Consider the following 19,031-nt stretch of genomic DNA (forward strand, 5'->3'; position numbering starts at 1 on the left):
TTATACAGAAATTAGCTTATCAGTTTTTTTATGATAAGGCCTTTAAATATATTTTAGGGCTTGGTTAGTATAGGTAACAATGGTGTATTATGATTGCATGATCATCCTTTATGTATAATTAGATGCTGATTTAAAGCTATGGCCTATATATGCCAACAAATTCATTAAATTATATTCAGGTTGATATAATTGTGTTGAAAGTCCACTATTTAGCCATAGAATAAACTAAATAGAATGATTGATTTATATTAAAGGAAATTATTGTTATTGTTGTTATTAACTCATCCTTGATAAGTCATACACTTTTGCATGATGTATAATTATATTTATGAAATTGCCTAACCAAATAATGTAGGCTGATGTATTATAATATTAAGTAGAATGAGGATTTCTTAAGAATTTTTTTTTTTAATAAACATTTAAATTCATCAAGTTTATAAATTAATGATTATTATATTTATCCAAAAATAAAAGTGACAATTTTTAACATCTATTCATTGATTGTGTACTTTAAATTTTTTTAAAATTGTATTTTATAAATAAAGAAGTTCCTTCAATTAAAAAAAAAAGAAAAACTATTACATCCTATGTATTGTATCCTTGCATTAATCTAGTCAAGCATGTTAATTAGAGACTTACTCTCTACTAAGTCATTAGTTTTCCTGGCTGCATCAGGCAACCCCTTCTCTGCTCTAGTACCACTAGGGAAACAAGCAAAATACACAAAAATACTTTAAAAAAAACAAAGCTTATATTAAGTGTATCAATTAGTTTGGAATAGTCATATAATTAAATTTGTAATAGATCTAAACTAAAAATAATAAATCTGTGCGATTAGAAATATTTTTACCAATTGTTTTTGTTTAGCGCCATTTCATGCTTTTAGCTTTCTCAATACCCTATGATCCTATCACTTGTCTGGACCAGTTGGAAAGGTGTAGGGGAGAAAGAACTGGGTGATCATATTTTAAATGTATTTATTAAAAATGTGAATGACCTGAATTAAAACTTGTGGGCTAAAGCCTTCACAGGCTACTCAAGCCAACACAGTAACCACTCTGCTAGTGAAAAGCGTATGAACATGGAAGATTGTATGGTTATCTATTGTTTCTATTTCATGTTTGTGTTCACTAAGCCTTAGACGATGACCTATAAAGGGGACTAGCTCAGCTTATACCACCACTTCAGTAAAGTAAAAATTCTTTCCCATGTTTGAGATACCAACACAAAATAATTAATTACTAATTAGTTAATTTTTTAAATTGATTCTTGTGATGTCATGCAAAAGAAATAATTGTGTGAAATTTCAGATTGATCTGAGATTGGGTGTGGGAGAAATAATGTGTACAAACTTTTTACCAGACAGACAGGGTGAGTTGATATAAGCTTTGTAAAAAGAGAGCTAGTGCAAATTTGACCTATCATATATGGTCTTTGTGTCTTTATGAGTATTTTATTAGGTTGTTCATATCTTTGGATAATTAATGTTTAATAAAGAAATGTAAAGTAAGCCAACATGGTAGTCAGTATCTAGGAAGAATGAGTAGACAACTGTTAGACATGAGATGCCAATGCCAGTGAAGAAATGCTAGAGTAATTTATGAAGAAAAAAAAACGAAACAGGCTGCTGAAAAACAATATGGAGAGTTGGCAAGTCCTAACCTAGTGTTAGGGAGTGTATGTGCTGATGCAGCCATGTGCAAAGTAAGGCAGATGATACTGGTTGTGAAAACCGAGGAGAAACCATGAAGTGGTCAGGCGTAATTGAAGTGAAATAAAAGGACTGTTGTGCAAGTTGAAGAGGAGACTAACCAGAAACATGAGAAAGTAAAGACACATAAGAAAGTAAAGATGTGTATTTGTAGAGAGTCAGACTTTCTTTAAATTATCATTTCATATATCTCTAATCATATTGAATCTATGTATATTTATAAATAAAAGTTATATTCAAGTTTGTTTAAAAGGAAGTTTGTTCCAGTTTTATTTCATTAAAAAATTATTAAGCCTACACAGATTTAGTAGTGCTACTAGCTGTCTGGAGCAACAAACCAACCACCAAGTATGAACACCAAGAAACTTGTGTATCAGGTGTTATAAAACCTGCTATCCAAGGGCTTGAATGTTTAGCTCTATAGTAAACTTAATGATCATGAGTTGATCTATCAGTGTAGAGAGAAGGATTAAAGCCAACACTTTGAACAATTAGCAAGCTGGTGCACATTCTGTGTAAGCTAGATATTGATATGCTAAATTTTCTTCACACATTCAGCAATGTGATGTAGCAGTTAGTAAACGGTGAAATATGAAAATATATATTCAAAACTTTCAGCTTCAAATAATTCATAACTTATTCATAACTTTATTATTATTATTCATTCATAACTTATTCATCATACATTTAATTTCTAAGAAAATGTAAGTGATTGGTGTGCATATGCTATGCTATTTTAAATAAAAATTTAAAATTCATCAAATAGCCATTACAAACAAATGAATTAAGGATCACTCGAAAAAAAAAAGATATCAAAATAATAATAATAATTTTACCAGCTCTAAAAGTATGCAATATATAGATCTTTAGGAATAGAGATTGTTGGGATGTGTAGGCTTACTCAAAATGAGGACAGACATATTGACCAAAAGAGTGTACACCAAAAGAGAAGCATAGAAGAGAATATATATAGACTAGTATCAGTATTAATTATCATCTCATCTCATCTCTGCCTGAGGTTCAGTCTGGGGCATAGGCTACCAACCAGCTTCCTCCAGGTGTCTTTGTTCTGGACGAGTCTCTCGAATCCAACTGTCCCCATATCTTGCCTGTCTGTTTGGCATCTGCTTCCATATTGTGCTGAAATGTAATCCCGGGCTGTCCCCTCTTCCTCTTTCCTTGGGCTTGCCTTGTCATGTTGGATGCAGGCTTAAGAAGGCTGTAACCAATCCATCTCCAGCATCTCTGAGGATATCTACTTCAATGGGCTGCTGCTTTTTGTTCTTTGCCAAAGTTACTTATTCAAGATCTAGTTTGACCAGTGGATCATAAGAATCTTCCTCAGGCATGTATTGATGAATACCTGGATTTTTTTTCAAGGTGCTAATTAATGGTGGTTTTCCAGTCAGAAAGTTGTATTGGCTAAACATTATTAACCATGGTGTTGAAGAGCTTGGTGATGGTGCTTCATATTGTCATTGTATAATAAATTAATATGAAGTATGGAGAGGGTCAAGAAGAAAGGTAATCCTATGGTAAAAAAAAAAAAGCATCCCAGAAGTTGTAGTTTGTGGTCTGAAACAGAAAGCTCAAACTCCTGAGATTTGACAATGACCATATTAAAATTTAATAAAATGTTAAAATTCATAAGCTGCACTGACTGTAGCAGTGTGAGTGTAGCTCCCTCTTGCTCACGAAAATTAATCCTGGCTACGCCCATGTCTTGATCTAATCTTTAGATTAGACATCTGTCACATCATTAGATATATTATAGGCTATATCTATATCTATTCACATATTAATAGAGTTATAGATAGATTACATCTAAATCTATAATATTTATATATACTATATTCGATCTGATGACATAGATTATATTCTACAGTCGATAGCTATATTTATTTAATATTTATTATTATTATTAGAGCTCTAGATCTATAATATACTCTAAAAAAAAAAAAAAAAAAAAAAAAAAAAAAAAAAAAGCAGACAGCTGTTTGCAGCAGTATAAAAACATAAACAAGCCTGACCTCAATTTAGAATTTCTAGAAAAAGTGTACTAGATTTAGATCTAGTAGATTGACTAAATCGAGATCTGAAGACTTAGATCTATATTTTAAACTAAAACTTACGCTTTAATTTTTAAAAAATTAGTACAGTGGGATGTTTTGTTACATCCAAATCTATGCAATGTAACTGCTACAACAATATCACATGGAAAGTAGAAAACAATGTATTGTACGTAGTCATAGTCATATGATTATATTGTTGACTATGGGTATTTCAACTACAGTGTACTTACTACACATACACTGACACCCATATCCCACTTATATTGAGAAGTGTCACTTCGCCCTTTAAACTCGGTCCCCCGCGTTGTGTCACTCGTGATCATGTGACTGCACAATGTGCATCTATTTTTCCTTGTTAAAGTCAAAGTTCAACTTCCAACAACATGTTCAAAGTGGTTAGAATTAGTTTTGATTTTATTTTATAGCCTAAAAACTACACCTCGTTCCATGACTACACAACTCCGTGAAGACTACAATAAATAATAATAAAGTATAATAATTTCATGAGCGTATAAATCCCTTAAAAAAAACAACAACAACAAAGGACCACTTTTTGTTTGCTTTATAAAGTTTATAGGGACTAATTTTAATTCAGCAGATCTTCAAAAATGAAATAGCAAACTTCCTGCAGAATGACAGATACACAGAGGATGACGGCGGGCATCAGGGTTCGAACTCGCTCGGGCCCATTGTGATGTCCGAAGCACAGTTTACCACAGACTCTGGACTTATGTTACTGTAACATCACCACTAGGATCATATCGGACCACAAAACAGTATATAGGCCTACAACTGCTGCCTACTTACCGCACGAAACTTAAAGAAGGAAAAATCATTCAAAAAAACGTACAAGAATGGACTCAAGACAATATTCTCAAACTACAGGGATGTCTAGACTGCACAGACTGGAATTTGTTTAAAGAGACCACTTCAAATCTGGAAGAATGGATCGACGCAGTGACAAATTACATCAAATTCTGTGAAAACATGTGTTGGCCTATCAGTACTAAGAACATCAAGATATACCCCAACAATAAACCATGGGTCACTGCAAAAATAAAAAGGGAAATAATAAAAAAGAAAAGAACATAAATGAGTGGCGATGGACAGACAAGGAAAAGAGATCAACGAAATCTCAACATCGTTCTTGAGGAAGAGAGGAGAAACTACCGCACCAAGCTGGAAGACTCGATTAAGACAAGTGACATGAGACAGGCGTGGGGCATCATGAACAAAATGGCAGGAGCACAAGTCAAAATTAAAAATAATCTTGCTACAAGAGACGAAAAAAACATTAGCCAACGAGTTAAATGATTTCTATTGTCGCTTCGACACGAAAGATTTTAATTATCTAAGACTCAAAGCCCTTAAGAATGGCAATGTTAACAACTGTTTAGAATTAGCGATTACTAAAGAGCAAGTTTGTAACATTTTCAAAAACGTCAACCCAATCAAAGCTGGTGGGCCTGATGGAATAAAAGGGCGAATCTTAAAAGAATGTGCTGAACAACTAGCTGAACCTTTCCAAGATATTTTTTTCTACTTCATTACTAAACCATGAGATACCAGCTGTGTGGAAGTCATCTATAATTGTACCTGAGCCAAAGGTTTCCAAACCGAAGGAAATGAATGACTATAGACCTGTTTCACTTACTTCCATTAAATTGTGTCTAAATGTTTAGAAAAATTGGTTACAATGTTTCTTCTGAATGATCTTTGTTGTAAGTTAGAGCCTTTACAATTTGCTTACCAAAAGGGAAAAGGTGTTTGCAGCACCTTGGCTATGTTTTATCACGCTCACATCTGCAATATTTTAAGTTTCAATATCACTGCCTGGTATGGCAATCTGAGTATTAAAAATAAACTTTATAGAATCCTAAATGCTGCTGGTAAAATCATTGGCAAAAAACAAACCCCATTTGGGCAGTTGTTTGAGACAAACATCTATAAAAAAGCTAACAAGATCCTCAAAATAAAGAATCACCCTTTGTGTCAGGATTTTGTGATTTTACCATCACAAAAGAGATACAGGACACCGATGGCAAAGACAAACAGACACAAACACTCTTTTGTTCCCCTGGCAATCAAACCATTAAATAAGAACAATCTGATATAAACTTTGTCACATGTAAATTATGAGTGCGTCTGGTGTGAATGTACACTTTGGGTTCTTATAGTTATAATGTTTTTTGTTTGGTGTAATGCACAAATTGTAAGACACATTTCCATATGGACAATAAAGATTATTATTATTATTAAGACTAGATAGCCATTATTTTTCTATATAGCTGTCTAAAATATGCCTAGAAAACGTTAAGACACCATTCCTCACTGTCTTTCGGCTCGCTTTGAGTAGACTGTCTTTCAATTATATATTATAGCTATATAAGGCTCGTCCATTCTTTGATGTCTTCTCGTCGCTTAATATATATTCTGCGTCTTCTTCTTTCCCTGGTAGGCTCATACTGTTCCCTGCAGAAGGGTGTTTGTGAGCCCTGCATGGGGATGTGATGTGGTTATACAGTGTAAGTTTGTGTTTACTAGGTATTTCCCAGTATCCTAATCCCAGCCCTATTATAATTTAGCATAATTAGGCCTACTAATTATGAGGGCTATACATTATAAATAGGCCTAGTGGTATCTCCATGGGTTCCCTAGCTAATGCTAGTCAGAAATGAGATGACGTAGGCCCTGCTGGTTTTAGTATTGCTTGGGGGGGGGGGTGCGTGGTTGATGTGGTGCTGATTTATTATTCAATACGACTAGGTGTGGGGATAAATAAATTGAAAGTAGGCTTACTAATTATTTAAAAAGATAGGTTCTCATTCTTCAATTGTCTTGCACCATATTATATAAGTTGAAAAACTTCTTTGGTAAATTGTAAACCATAGAGTAAAATAATCTTACTAGTCACAAAGTAGAGCTTTCAAACAGCAAGTATAATGCTGTGGCATAGCTAGGGTAGGGTCCAAATTCGAATGTCCCCCAGGCCCCTCACTTGAGGGGTCCCCCGAACAAGTGTCCGAAATTTTTGTTCATTAAATAAAATATTACGCCACTGCCATGTAATCTTGCTATTCACGTTGTTATTTTAGTTAGTGACCCTGTTGCAAGTATTCCACACAGATTAACTCTTTCTGTGCGGGGTTATACTCTCAGGGAGTAAATTGGTAGGCCTAAATTGGGTTTGTTTCATTATCATTATAGTTGTCAATAGTTGCTTCTCACCAAGTATGCCTACAAGTATCCCTAAGCTTATAGTTCGTTGCTTGGTCGACAATTTCAAAATAAAAGAGTCACCCCTTGATTACTTTGAAATTGTGAAGTCAGCTGCACAACATTATGAAGAAATTGTTCTGAAAACTCTTAAAAACATTGGACTGGACTTTGATCTGTGCAGAGGTCAAACCTATGATGACGCAGCCACAATAAATGAGGTTTTTTTTGGAACCGTAGGCTACATTAATTGCTCAATTTTTTTTCCCTTCACCCCAAAGATTATAGCAAAACTGAAAGCAGCTGGAGCCAGGAAATTAAAAAAGGAGAGTAGTACAAGTGTACAAGGTTAATCCTCAAGAGAAGAAGCTACGTCGGTAGTTTCCTTGCATATTGACAAAATCATCAATCTGTTGGAGAAACTTTCTGAATCAACAACTGAAAGAATGGACACTAGAAGCAGTGCATAATCTTCTTCATGCAGTGGAAAATTGTGAATGAAAGCTGCTGAAGAGATTTAGATCCCTTTATGCTTTTTGCAAAATGAGAAACAGACGAAACTGATCACCCAATCCATCGAAAAAGCAAACGAAGGTTGTGAATATGGATTTGTAAATACGCCAGCACAATCCGTAAATTGCCAACAAGTTGCCAACAAACAGAAGAAAGAAAAGACTTGATGGGGAGTGGAGAATGTACGACTGTCATTAGAACTGCTATTCAAACGTGTTTCGACAGACTTTATATGGAGATGAAGGACAGATTCCAAAGGCTGGAAAACCACGTGGACACCTTTGGGTTTCTTCTTGAACCAATACACCAATGGAGTCTATGGATGATGACATGCTGATGAAAAACTGAGTTACTTTTTCCTGTTTGATGAAATGCAGGCAAATCGCTTGTTCAATGATGTCATTGCTGCACTACCACTTTTCATCAACAAACCAGTGCCACAATCACCAATTGACATATTGAGGAAGCTGGCGTAACGATGTGTGCCCAAACTTGGCAACTTCCACCCGAATACTGCTATTCTCATTCTCGAAATTCAAGATAACCAAAAAACTATCTCAGGAGCACAGTGACGCTTAGCAGTATGGCTTTAAATGTCAGTGGAGAAAAATACTAGACAGCATTGATCTTGATGATGTTATAGATGCCTTTGCTGCACATAAAGCATTATAAACGAATTTAGACATATATTTATTAAGTACATTGTCTTATTTCATGAATTTAGACGTATATTTATTAATTACATTATCTTATGTCATGATGTCGAATTGCAAGGGGCCCTAAGTAGGCCAAGTCCCCCCCCCCCCCTTTTCTGCACCCCTAAAGCCATATGGCTACGCAACTGATATAATGTATTGTTTCATAGCTATAGATAGTGATATAATTTCATAAAGATTTTGGCTGATAAAAACTGATATCCTGAGCAGCTGATTAGATGATAGCATAGTTTTCTTTTCTTCAATAATAGTAATGATGGCCAAGGCTGATAGCGTGAAATGTTTCGGACTCAGTATCTTAGTCTGAATCCTGCTTGTCATTATCGCCTACTGTATGAGGTTTTGGCTAGCTTTAATTAAAAAAAAATAATCAGAAGGACAGAAAGGGTGAGATTCTCTCAAGAGACTGGGGTTACCTATGGACAAGTAGAATAACACTTATAACAGTCATTATGAGAAGATTTGTGTCAAGGAAACAAACACGCCTACAAAAGGGGACTAATTCGGCTTATACCACAACTTAAGTCAAAAACAATTTCTTCCCTTGTTCGAGATACCTAACAAAATAATTAATTACCAATAGTTAATTAACTAATTGATTTTTTAAATTGATTCTTGTGTTGTCAGGTAAAAGAAATAATTGTACAATATTTAAGCTTGATCCTAGATTGGATGTCAGACAAATAGCATACAATCTCTTTACTAGAGAGAGTTGATATAAGTTATGTGATAAACTAGTGTGATGGTTTTATTTTATATAACTGGTTTGTCTGGCCTGTAATAATATATTCCCTAATCCAAACCTCCTGCAGGACCACAGGGGATGGCAGTAGGCAGGGTTATTAACCCTGACCATGGACACAACCAAATGACAGTCCACAACACATACTGTCATACAGCAAGACAAGGCAGCCACCCTGACCAGACAAATGAATGTGTGTGGTCATTGTGGCACTTGCTAACCATTGGCAATCCTAAATCAACTTCATCTGCCATACACACCATTTGGGTCTAAAAGGTAAAATTCACTCCGGAGCTTCAATTCTAATACAATCAATCTTTAATCAAATATTTTTCCAATAATTGCTAAAATATTCAAGCATTAAAAACGAAAGAAAATGTTTTTTTTTTCAATAAATTTTAATGGTTTCTTCATCACATTTAACCCTTTGTAAATCCTGGCAAATTAAAATCAATGTGAGGAACCAAAAAGCACAGATGTTTCCGACAGTTTAAGTTTCATAACACAACAAGCATGACATTACAATATTCAATGTCCTAGAAATCTAAAGAAAAAGTATATACAAGCCACTGAAAACCAAAACCCGTTTGTCAGTATAAAACATAGCAAGGAGAGAGGATTCACAAAGGGTTACATTAGCAGGATGTATAGAGATTATATATTTACATCATCCACAGGGTGTCTACAATGAGTGAACTTAAGATTGATTTTTGTTACTTTTAGATTTAGCTGTTATGTTTTAAATGTTCAGAGAAATGTTTTTTTAATCTGAAGAAATTTAAGATTTAAAAAAAAAAGTTTAAACAATAATTTTTTTTTTTTAATAATTGATATCAAACAATAAATATAAACTGGAGGCCAATTACAACATCAATGTACGAGTGTTAACAGAAATATATTAAAATTGAAATGTATTATTAGGGAAGCTATTTTGTGTCAACTTTTTTATTATTTTTTTAAAACTAATAAATGTTAATGATTAATGTCTGATTATATTATGAATAGATGTTACTTGAAAAGGGGCTATGGCAGATTTGGTCTCCTAAATTTACAGTGGAAGTTATACATTTTAGATTGAAAATATCTGGAGTTATGATCCTAATCATATTCTACAAATAACAAGTTGAAGATCTCTTTATCTTGAAATGTGTTTAATCACATTGTGGTGTCAGACAAAATAAACCGGACTGTTCCACTGAGCAGCTTAGGGAATTGCAGTAAACCCAAGTGATTTAAGCTAATAGTCATCTCCCCGGGTGACCACTTCTTTACATGTAGGCCTCAGTATGATAGTGTGTTCATACTGTGCAGTGTAGCAGCCTTTCTGGTCACAGAGTGGTGGGTAAGGATCAACAATGCCAACATCACAGAGATTTTTCAAGGCCATCAGATATTTAGTTTGTCCCAGACGATCCAGCCAGCGGCGACAGAAAGCCAAGGTGCCAAAGTTCTGATTGATGACATTCAGAAGTTGTTTGGATTTAGCCAATCTGTAAATTAATCGAGTAATGATATGAGAGAGGATACAGTTTTAGTTACAAAATAAATGAGGCTTTATAATTAAATATTTAAATAGAACTAGTTCTTTAATAGCAATAGGATCAAACGTTTAAAAAAAAGTTTTATAAAAAAAAAACATAAATCAGTTAATAATTAATGAACATAAAAACTGTTATGCTTTTTCATTTGCTAATTTAAAAAAAAAATGAAAAGTCAAAAATATTTATTAAAAAACCCAGTAAAAAATGTTTACAATTTAAAATAAAAATTTAATGGTAATATTCTGAATTTAATTAATGAAAAATACACATTTCTTGACAAACAAACTCATTGAAATGATGATAGATATGTTGACATTAACTATATAAATCCGTCTATCACTGAGAGAAAATGGTAAAATTTCATAGTACTTTTTATTTCAAATATAATTTCATAAGAAATATTTTGCATAAAAATGTTTCATTTATGACTATATTTTCTCCATTAAATCGAATTGTTGATAATTTTGTAAATTCACAATAGCACTTTTAAACCATGTTTAATACAGGTCGATACAAGAGATCTAGTTATTCATAACATCTGTTTCTAGAACCAATGATCTAGTTATATGACCATTACCTGAGAGGAACATGTCCAACTTCAAAATTTTTCATGTAATGGGAAACTTCCATGTCATCATGGACATGACCTTTACCAGTGCTGCCAAAAGTTTCAATGGCATACACTTCACCTTCCTGAAAAGATGAATCATTTTTGTTTTTGTATGAAAAAGCAAACAATTTAAATATGAATTCCACAATCATTAAATTTTTCTTTCTAAATTAAACAATTTTTTTTATTAGCTTAACTCTAGGCCTCAATACAAAAATGAGTAAAAATGAGAATGTCACAATGTTTGTGACTTATCTATTTCCAATCGAATGCTTTACAGGATCAAAATCTTGAACTTAAATTAGTTTAAATGTAATATGTAGTTTCTCAAGTAAAATGACCTGTATATTAAAAAAAAAATTCTTGAAATAACAAGAATCTTTACAGTAGAACCACATTTATTTACTGACTTTAATTTTGTTTCCATCCTTATATATCCTAGCAACATTAAAACTTAAGAGAAACTACACAACAAGATGGAAGATGGTAATTCCAGATTCTAGAGAAGACTGCTATTTTTCATTTCTGGGAATTTTCATTTTACAATTCCAGCGTAATCCTTTTAATGATAAAACTTAATAACATACCTCCATTTTGGTAGCTTCTCCTCCTTTAACAATAGGTACTGTTTTCCCTCCATGGACTCTATAGTGACCAACTGAGTGCCCATTTAGATTCCTGATTGGTTTAACTAATAGAAAATAAAGAGAATTTCATCATGATTACAGACTAGATATATAAAGTAGTGAATTGGTTAATCAAGTTGCTGAGCACTTAACTGCCAATATGATAACTCTCAAGACCTAACAGGAACAGGCAGATCTACTTTTGAATGTAAGGCTGGAATAATGTAAACATTTTCTTAGTGTTAAAACTAGAACATAATTTTAGAGGGGCAAATATAAAGGCTGGTTACTGTGTTAGGAGTGGATGGTGGTGGCTGGGTTGTAAATCCCATGGCTCCCAAACCCAGGGGTCTCAAGTTTGAATTCTGAGATTTGTATTTCTTGATTTTAAGGATGCCCTAACTTAAGTACTACCTGATTGGTCTTTGTGTTGTCCATATGACAACCTTGTTTACCATCAGCCATAGAAACAGATGACTTAAATTTTCTGACCCATAGAACACAATGTCTAAAAAGGTACCTTTTTTTAAACTAAGTCACACAAAAACTTTGGAAACAACTGGCTAAAGAAACCTGTTGACCATTCAAACTACTTGAAAAAAAAAATAACCTTGATAAGTTTTTCCATCCAGTTCTACTTCATAAGATTCCATCACCTCCTGAATTTCTTCACCCACATCGCATAGCCTGACATCTATGCCAGATGCACGAATACCAGCATTGGTGGCTTCCTTAACAGCTAACAACAAATTGTCATACTTTGGGTTGAAGGTAAGAGTGAAGGCACAATCAACAAGGTGACCTGCAGTAAAAAACACACAACTTTAAACTCAAAAAAATGTATGTAAAAAAGTTGAGATAGGATGAACTCTGTTTTTATTAAATGTGCTAAAATACTGAAAATAAATAATTTAAAAAAGAAAAAGAGTTACATTATTAGCAAAGTAATAATAAAAACACTTGCAGTATATTTTCTATTAAACCAAAGATGAGATTATATAGATGTAAAATTGAGGACCACAAAGGTTATTAGATGAACAATTCATAAAAACTAGATAAAGCAAAGAACAAAAGCAGCAGCTTTATTAAACTAGATGTCCTTAAGAAACCCGGGCAATGGATAGGCCACACCCTTAGCAAGTTTTATTTAAGATCACCTGGAATCCCCATGTAAAGAGGACCATGGAATGGCCCAGATTTGGATGTAGATGCCAAGCCGAATGGGCAAGACATGGAGACAGTTGGAGAAGTTCACCCAGAACCGACACACCTGGAGGAAGCTGTGGTTGATCGCCTATGCCCAGAATGACACCCACAAATGACAATTTTTTCTATATTTCAGGAGATTTTAATAATTTCCGGAGAAATCCAGTACTTTTTCGTATATTTTGCAATTTCAGGAGATTTCGGAAAGCTACTGGTAAATCAGGAGGACACGGAAAATCTGTTATAAGTTATAAAATGGTTTAATTTAATAATTTACACCTCGAATTAGCGCAGGTCCGATGAAAGTGCTGGGTTCACTGCTGTCGCATAGGTTGCAGTGCCCTAAGGATGGCCATGAGCATAAAGGTGGAAAATCGATACATGAAAAGATTGAGTTATTAAGAAATTGTATTCTGCTTAAAGAAAATGAATTCTTAGCAAGGATTTACTAAAATATTTTTCTGTTCACTGCAATAAGGTGTCATAAAAATTAAAATTAAGCATAATTTTCAAATAGCTTATAAAGCTCATACTATATATCAATGTGACCACCAAGCCAAAGAAGAGAATAGGAAATTGAATAGAAAATGATAATTCTAAGCATAGATCACCAATTCATACAAAGTGAGTAACTAGGCAAAGAAATGTGACACATACAATTATAATATTAGTTTGAAATTAGAAGCATTTAGATATATTTAATATAACCAAACAAAATCAAAGAAAAAAGTCTTGAAAAATGCAGTCGTTCAAATGATTACAAAATCCAATATTAATGACTAATGTGGACGGAAAGATCTATTCACATTCTAATCAGTAATCTTTGAAACATAGACAAAGGCCTTAAGCTAAAACCCTTTTCAAGATGTGTACAAATAAGTTTCAATTAAAAAAGCAAATGTCAGAGACAGGGGCTTAGTTTTGGATCTTAAAGGAGTTGGCATGTCTTTGAAAACAAAGACAAAACAGTATTAAAAAAACAATAACATACAATATAACAATATCACACAAATCAATCTATCTTTAAAATGAACTGCCTAACAAAAAGCAAAGTGCAATTATAGATATTTTTGGTTCACTTGAAGAAGGTTCTGCATATAAATGATGGTTTGAGTGGCATTGCAGCTTTCAAGCTGAATTGTGTGTGTGCTTTCAATTTCAGTTGTTATCCTATCATACCAATATGTCCACCTTACCTGTTATTTTACTATACCAAACTTAAAATCTATTTCACCTAACTTCTTAATTCTTTTACTAAATCAAACTTAAAATCTTATTTCACCTAACTTCTTAATTCTTTTAATAAATCAAACTTGAAATCTGATTTCACCAACTTTTTTATTATTCTATGGGTCATGACATTTATTTACAACAAGAACAAAATTAACATTTAGACATTACCATTTATGTGAGTGCCAAAGTCAATTTTACAAACGTCATCGTAACTCAGCACTGTGGTGTCCCCAGCATTGGGAGTGTAGTGAGCTGCACAATGGTTAAGCGAACAGCCAGTGGGGAATGCCAGACCAGCTTCTAAACCATTTTCTTTAATCAGTTTACGGGCTGTACTTTCTAGTTCTTCACTGAAATGGTGGAGCTAATACATTAAACATGGATAGCAAAGCAATAGTGAAAAGTTTATATTTGAAAAAAAAAAATGTTCACTAATATTGAAGTATTTTACTTTTTTTAAATAGCATCACAGAGATCTAGAAAATATTCAAATTGAATAAAAATATTTTTATGATAACTGTGTTCACTAAACATAAAATAGCACATTGAAAAACAATATGGAAATCTGGAGCTTATATCACTACATTAAAAAAGTTTAAAGTAGCTTTCTATAAGCACATCGTTCATGGTAAAAACCCTTTGAAAGAAAAAAAAATCTGGATGATTGACAAAAGGAAACTATTGAAAATCAATTTTTTAAACACATTTGGGGAATGAAAATGAAAAAAAAAAGTTTTATAGTACTGACAATAGGAATGTCAATCCAGCAAAAAAACAAATATATTCAAAACAATGATGACAACGTTATCTAGAGTCAAAGAGTTATTATTTAACCTTACTGAATTTTCCTACACAATCAGACCTATAACTGTTTTATTTACCAAATATCAAACATAGCCATCCCAGGTTTTATTATCGATTTCATGTATTTTCTCGTCTGAAAGAAAAAAATAATTCACATATAATTAAAAAAAAAAAAAAAATAGGTAAACATAAGCCTTCAACAGTCTTTATCATTTTGAATTATAACTACATTGTAGAAATAAATGAATAACAAATTAAACAAAGGACAAATTTAAGTCTCTACAAACCTGTCTGTGAGCTTCAGCAGCTAATCTCATGTCTTCATATAAATGACTACTTGACAAATCTAACATTTTCTTTTCTGCATTGGTCATTCGATTCATAGCAGTTCGGCTGAAATGTAGTCACTCAATGAATAGTAACTAAAAGCTTAGATCAAAGTAATACATAATTAAGTCCTCAACGCTATAATACTAATAAAACCTAACAGCCTAAATTAAAACTTGAAGCAAACTGAAAACATACTTTTATTTCAAAACTTTCATTAGTTACAATGACTACATCAGCTCATAACAGAAACATTTTAGGTTTTCAAATATTAAAGAATATTTTGTTTGGCAGTTCAAGATGAGGCAAACTTTAAATTGCTTTAAGCAAGTGGTGCCAATTAATAAGGCAATCTATCTAAGCTACTAATTACTGTTTCATCTTTTAAAAATACTTTAAATTACAAAACAAAAACAATAAAAAAAAAATACTTACTCATCTTGATTGATTGGATATTCAATAATTTCTCCCACAGGATAATTTCCACTTGGGAACAACTCTGCTATAGGAACTGATGGAGGCACTGTTTGTTGTTTCCCATCCTCATTCCCAGCTGTAATTTAAGACAACAGAATGATTGCAACAAAATTTATAATACTGTTATTTTGAGTTAGAAGTCACGACCTGTTTGAGAATAGTATTGTCTCTCAATTAACATAACATATATGTGTTTGGAGGTTTCTCTATTTAAACACACAGTGTAAAATTTCTTCAAACTCAATTCAATAAGACGTTAATCCAGGAAAGAAAAAAATTAATATAAAACAAAAAGCACTTTTACAAATTATATGAATAGTAGAATAACTTGATTGACAAAAAATGAAACATAGGGAAAGTACCTAAGATCAATAACTACTGACACTTATAGATTAGCTATGCTTTCTTTTAATAGTATTGTTAAATGACTTTTCTGAATTGTTACATAATTCTTGACCCTTAGATGACCCAGATGTTTACATAAATATCTTTTTCTAGCGGTGCCACGTTTGTCCCTCAAAAGTTATGGCCTGCAGGATTTTTGGGTGCATGGACCAAAGGCTTAGAACTCACTCCCCATTGATCTCAGACAGACAGCATGCTACACTACATTCAAGAACATTAAGATCTATCTGTTTAAAACTTTTTAAGATTATTTAGCTCTTGTGTTTATGTTTGTAATGTTATCACAGTGCCTTGAGCCTACATTTTGTTTGTTAACAGTGCTTGATAAATAAATTATTATTAAATGCTGAAGGAATTTACAGTTGAACGATTTTCAATCTCATATTTGCAAGATAAAGACACCATTAGAAAAAATGTAGAAAAGTAGAAGGGTTTTTTCTAGATAAGAAGCTGCAGAAATAAATTAGCATTGGATCAGAACCAAAACAAATAGGTCATTTGAGACAAAGACAAGACCACAAGAAGCATAAACTCTGACATCCCAACATTGAAGGAAGTTGAGTTATTCAGATACTTTAATGTGAGTTTTATAAAAAAATTGTTGATTGTGAACAAAACAAAAAATATATCTACTTGCCTTTTTTTTTCTTGCTTTTCTTTTTCTTTTTTTTCCCATCAACTTCAGCATTTTCATCTGTTTGTGTCAACATATCAGTTTAAGAATGATAAGATTCACATTAAATAAATGAAAACAAAATTTTTTAGCATTAAACAATAGTTCTTATCTTGATTATAAAGTTTCGTCAAGTAAATTTTTCTAAAAATTTAATTAAAAATTATACAATTAAACAATGTTTAAAATAACCCAACAACACAGTTATGTGACACCCCACATAGAACACTCCTAAAAGAAAAATTTACAGTTTATGGAAGAATGAAACTAAAAAAAATAAACTGGTCAGTAAGTTAACAAGACTAATAAACGAAGCACTAGCCATGACTTCTCAAACTGTGTACCTTGAGAATCATTACAAATTAGTTATGTGTAAGTGGTTTTACAGGTGGTCATCTATCTCTAATAATTTTGATCATCAATAATGTTTTATTGGAATAACTAGTGAAAAGCTAAAAATTTTTTTTTAGTATTTAGTATGTATATATATATGGTAAGATACTTTTATGCAATTATAATAAGTTAATATTTAACCATTTCCATCTTGTCCTTCTTCTTCAACTTTCAGTTCATCCACTCCTTTAACAATGAGCTCAACATCTCCACTTTTAGTAGGATTTTCTTCTTCATTAGTTTCCCCATTACTTATATTATCTGAGAAACAGAAAATTTCAATAGTGAATAATTTAATCAAATCAATATCTAATGATAATAAAAAAATGTAAAGAAAATAGAAGAACAATCTAGGTTAATTTCTAATTTAGAAGTGCCATGTAATGCATGTCTCAAGGTTTCATGTTTTGTGTAAAGGATGTTTACTGTACATTAGTTTTGAGAAGATGTGATGAGTTGCTTATACTGCTAATAGTTGACACATGGATTTTCCTCAATACCAAAAAAAAGCAAAGAAAGTTAACAAACATGTTTTGAGCACTTCCATCAATTTTAGTAAGGGTATATAAACAAGAAAAGATATTAACCTTGATCATTCCAAATATTTTCATACTACATGTCTATTTATGTGACTCTACTATTGAAATTAAGTTATTTTGTGTGTTTATAGTAATTATAGTGTGTGTTCAATATTTTCATTATTTCAACTCAAGTATTTAAGGTGTTTTATTTAATAAACAGGATTTCTGTTATTTCTTCACTTAAACAAGTATCTTCAGCAATACAGTGAAGTAGTTAGTCATTGGGTATTTATAAGTAAATAAGCACTATAAGTATGAATACACAATTACAATTGTCTCTAATAGTAAGAAAACTATACTCAGGGTAATACTGTAGTAAATGTAATTAATTCTACATATGGATCTAGATCTAAATACTCCCCCATCTGCCGGTCCCAAGCCCCCACCTTGTAAAATCTCAATTTCTACAGAAACGTCAAACTAAGATCTATAAATACTACTAATTAGCGGCAAACTAAGATCTATAAATACTACTAATTAGAGTGTCTAGTTGAGATGTGTTTCTCCAGTGTTTTAATACTACTAAAACGACTAAGTTTGTCTTGTCACTGTTGAACTTGATCTCTAACTCTAACTCAACTAACTGTAATTCCTGTAGTCACAGTGTAGTGGTTCACTTTCAAATTCAACTCACAGTCAGTCAATTGTTATCACACAGTCACACTCATATAGATAATATAGATTATATACTATAGTCATTACAGTGTCTGTCACACACGCAAGGTTCACACTCACACACCTGGGCTGACTAAGTGACTCAACCAAGTGACTATCAACTTCAAGTGTCAGCAGACTCACTCTTTTCATTTCACTTTCAGTCAGTCACATTCAGTCAGTCACATTCAGTCAGTCACATTCAGTCATTCACTTCAGTTCACTTCTTACTGACTTAATATTGAATTTATTGTAAACCTACTATTTTTCTTCTTCTTGCGTTTCTTCTTCTTTTTTGTTAATTCTCCATTTTCAGACTGACTTATCAGTTCATCAATAACACCTGTATTCAAAGAGTCGTCATCTTTGCTAGTTTCTTTACAGGGATCTGTTTTGACAGCAGCCATTGCTCTCTCTTTTTTTTTTTAGAACTAAAATAGCTCTACACACTTCATAGACTAGAAATATCTTAAAAAGTGATCACGATATTTAACGAAAATATTACAACCAAAGTAAATATTAATATAGATA

General features: G+C 32.5%; 1 protein-coding gene across 1 annotated transcript; it reads right to left on the reverse strand.

The window, feature by feature from the left end:
• Positions 1-9,349: 9,349 nt before the first annotated feature.
• LOC106055001 (methionine aminopeptidase 2-like) lies at positions 9,350-19,026 on the reverse strand. The gene is made up of 11 exons (XM_056026028.1): positions 18,763-19,026; positions 17,407-17,526; positions 16,837-16,893; positions 15,753-15,870; positions 15,278-15,383; positions 15,068-15,123; positions 14,355-14,536; positions 12,358-12,549; positions 11,709-11,812; positions 11,089-11,204; positions 9,350-10,460 (listed from the first exon to the last, which is right to left on the reverse strand). Exons 1-11 carry the CDS (start codon positions 18,905-18,907, stop codon positions 10,208-10,210), a joined length of 1,449 nt encoding a protein of 482 aa, XP_055882003.1. The 5' UTR covers positions 18,908-19,026; the 3' UTR covers positions 9,350-10,207.
• Between the last annotated feature and the right edge of the window lie 5 nt (positions 19,027-19,031).

Source organism: Biomphalaria glabrata, chromosome 4, assembly GCF_947242115.1.
Source record: "Biomphalaria glabrata chromosome 4, xgBioGlab47.1, whole genome shotgun sequence".
In the NCBI taxonomy this organism is placed as follows: domain Eukaryota; kingdom Metazoa; phylum Mollusca; class Gastropoda; family Planorbidae; genus Biomphalaria; species Biomphalaria glabrata.

Bases quoted from the DNA above. Each gene is read 5' to 3' on its own strand.
- LOC106055001 (XM_056026028.1), bottom strand. From the start codon at position 18,907: ATGGCTGCTGTCAAAACAGATCCCTGTAAAGAAACTAGCAAAGATGAC. The intron at 15,384-15,752 runs GTAAGTATTTTT...ACTACATTTCAG, and splicing joins TATCCAATCAATCAAGATGA to CCGAACTGCTATGAATCGAA. The intron at 12,550-14,354 runs GTAATGTCTAAA...TTTTTACTGCAG, and splicing joins CTTTGGCACTCACATAAATG to GTCACCTTGTTGATTGTGCC.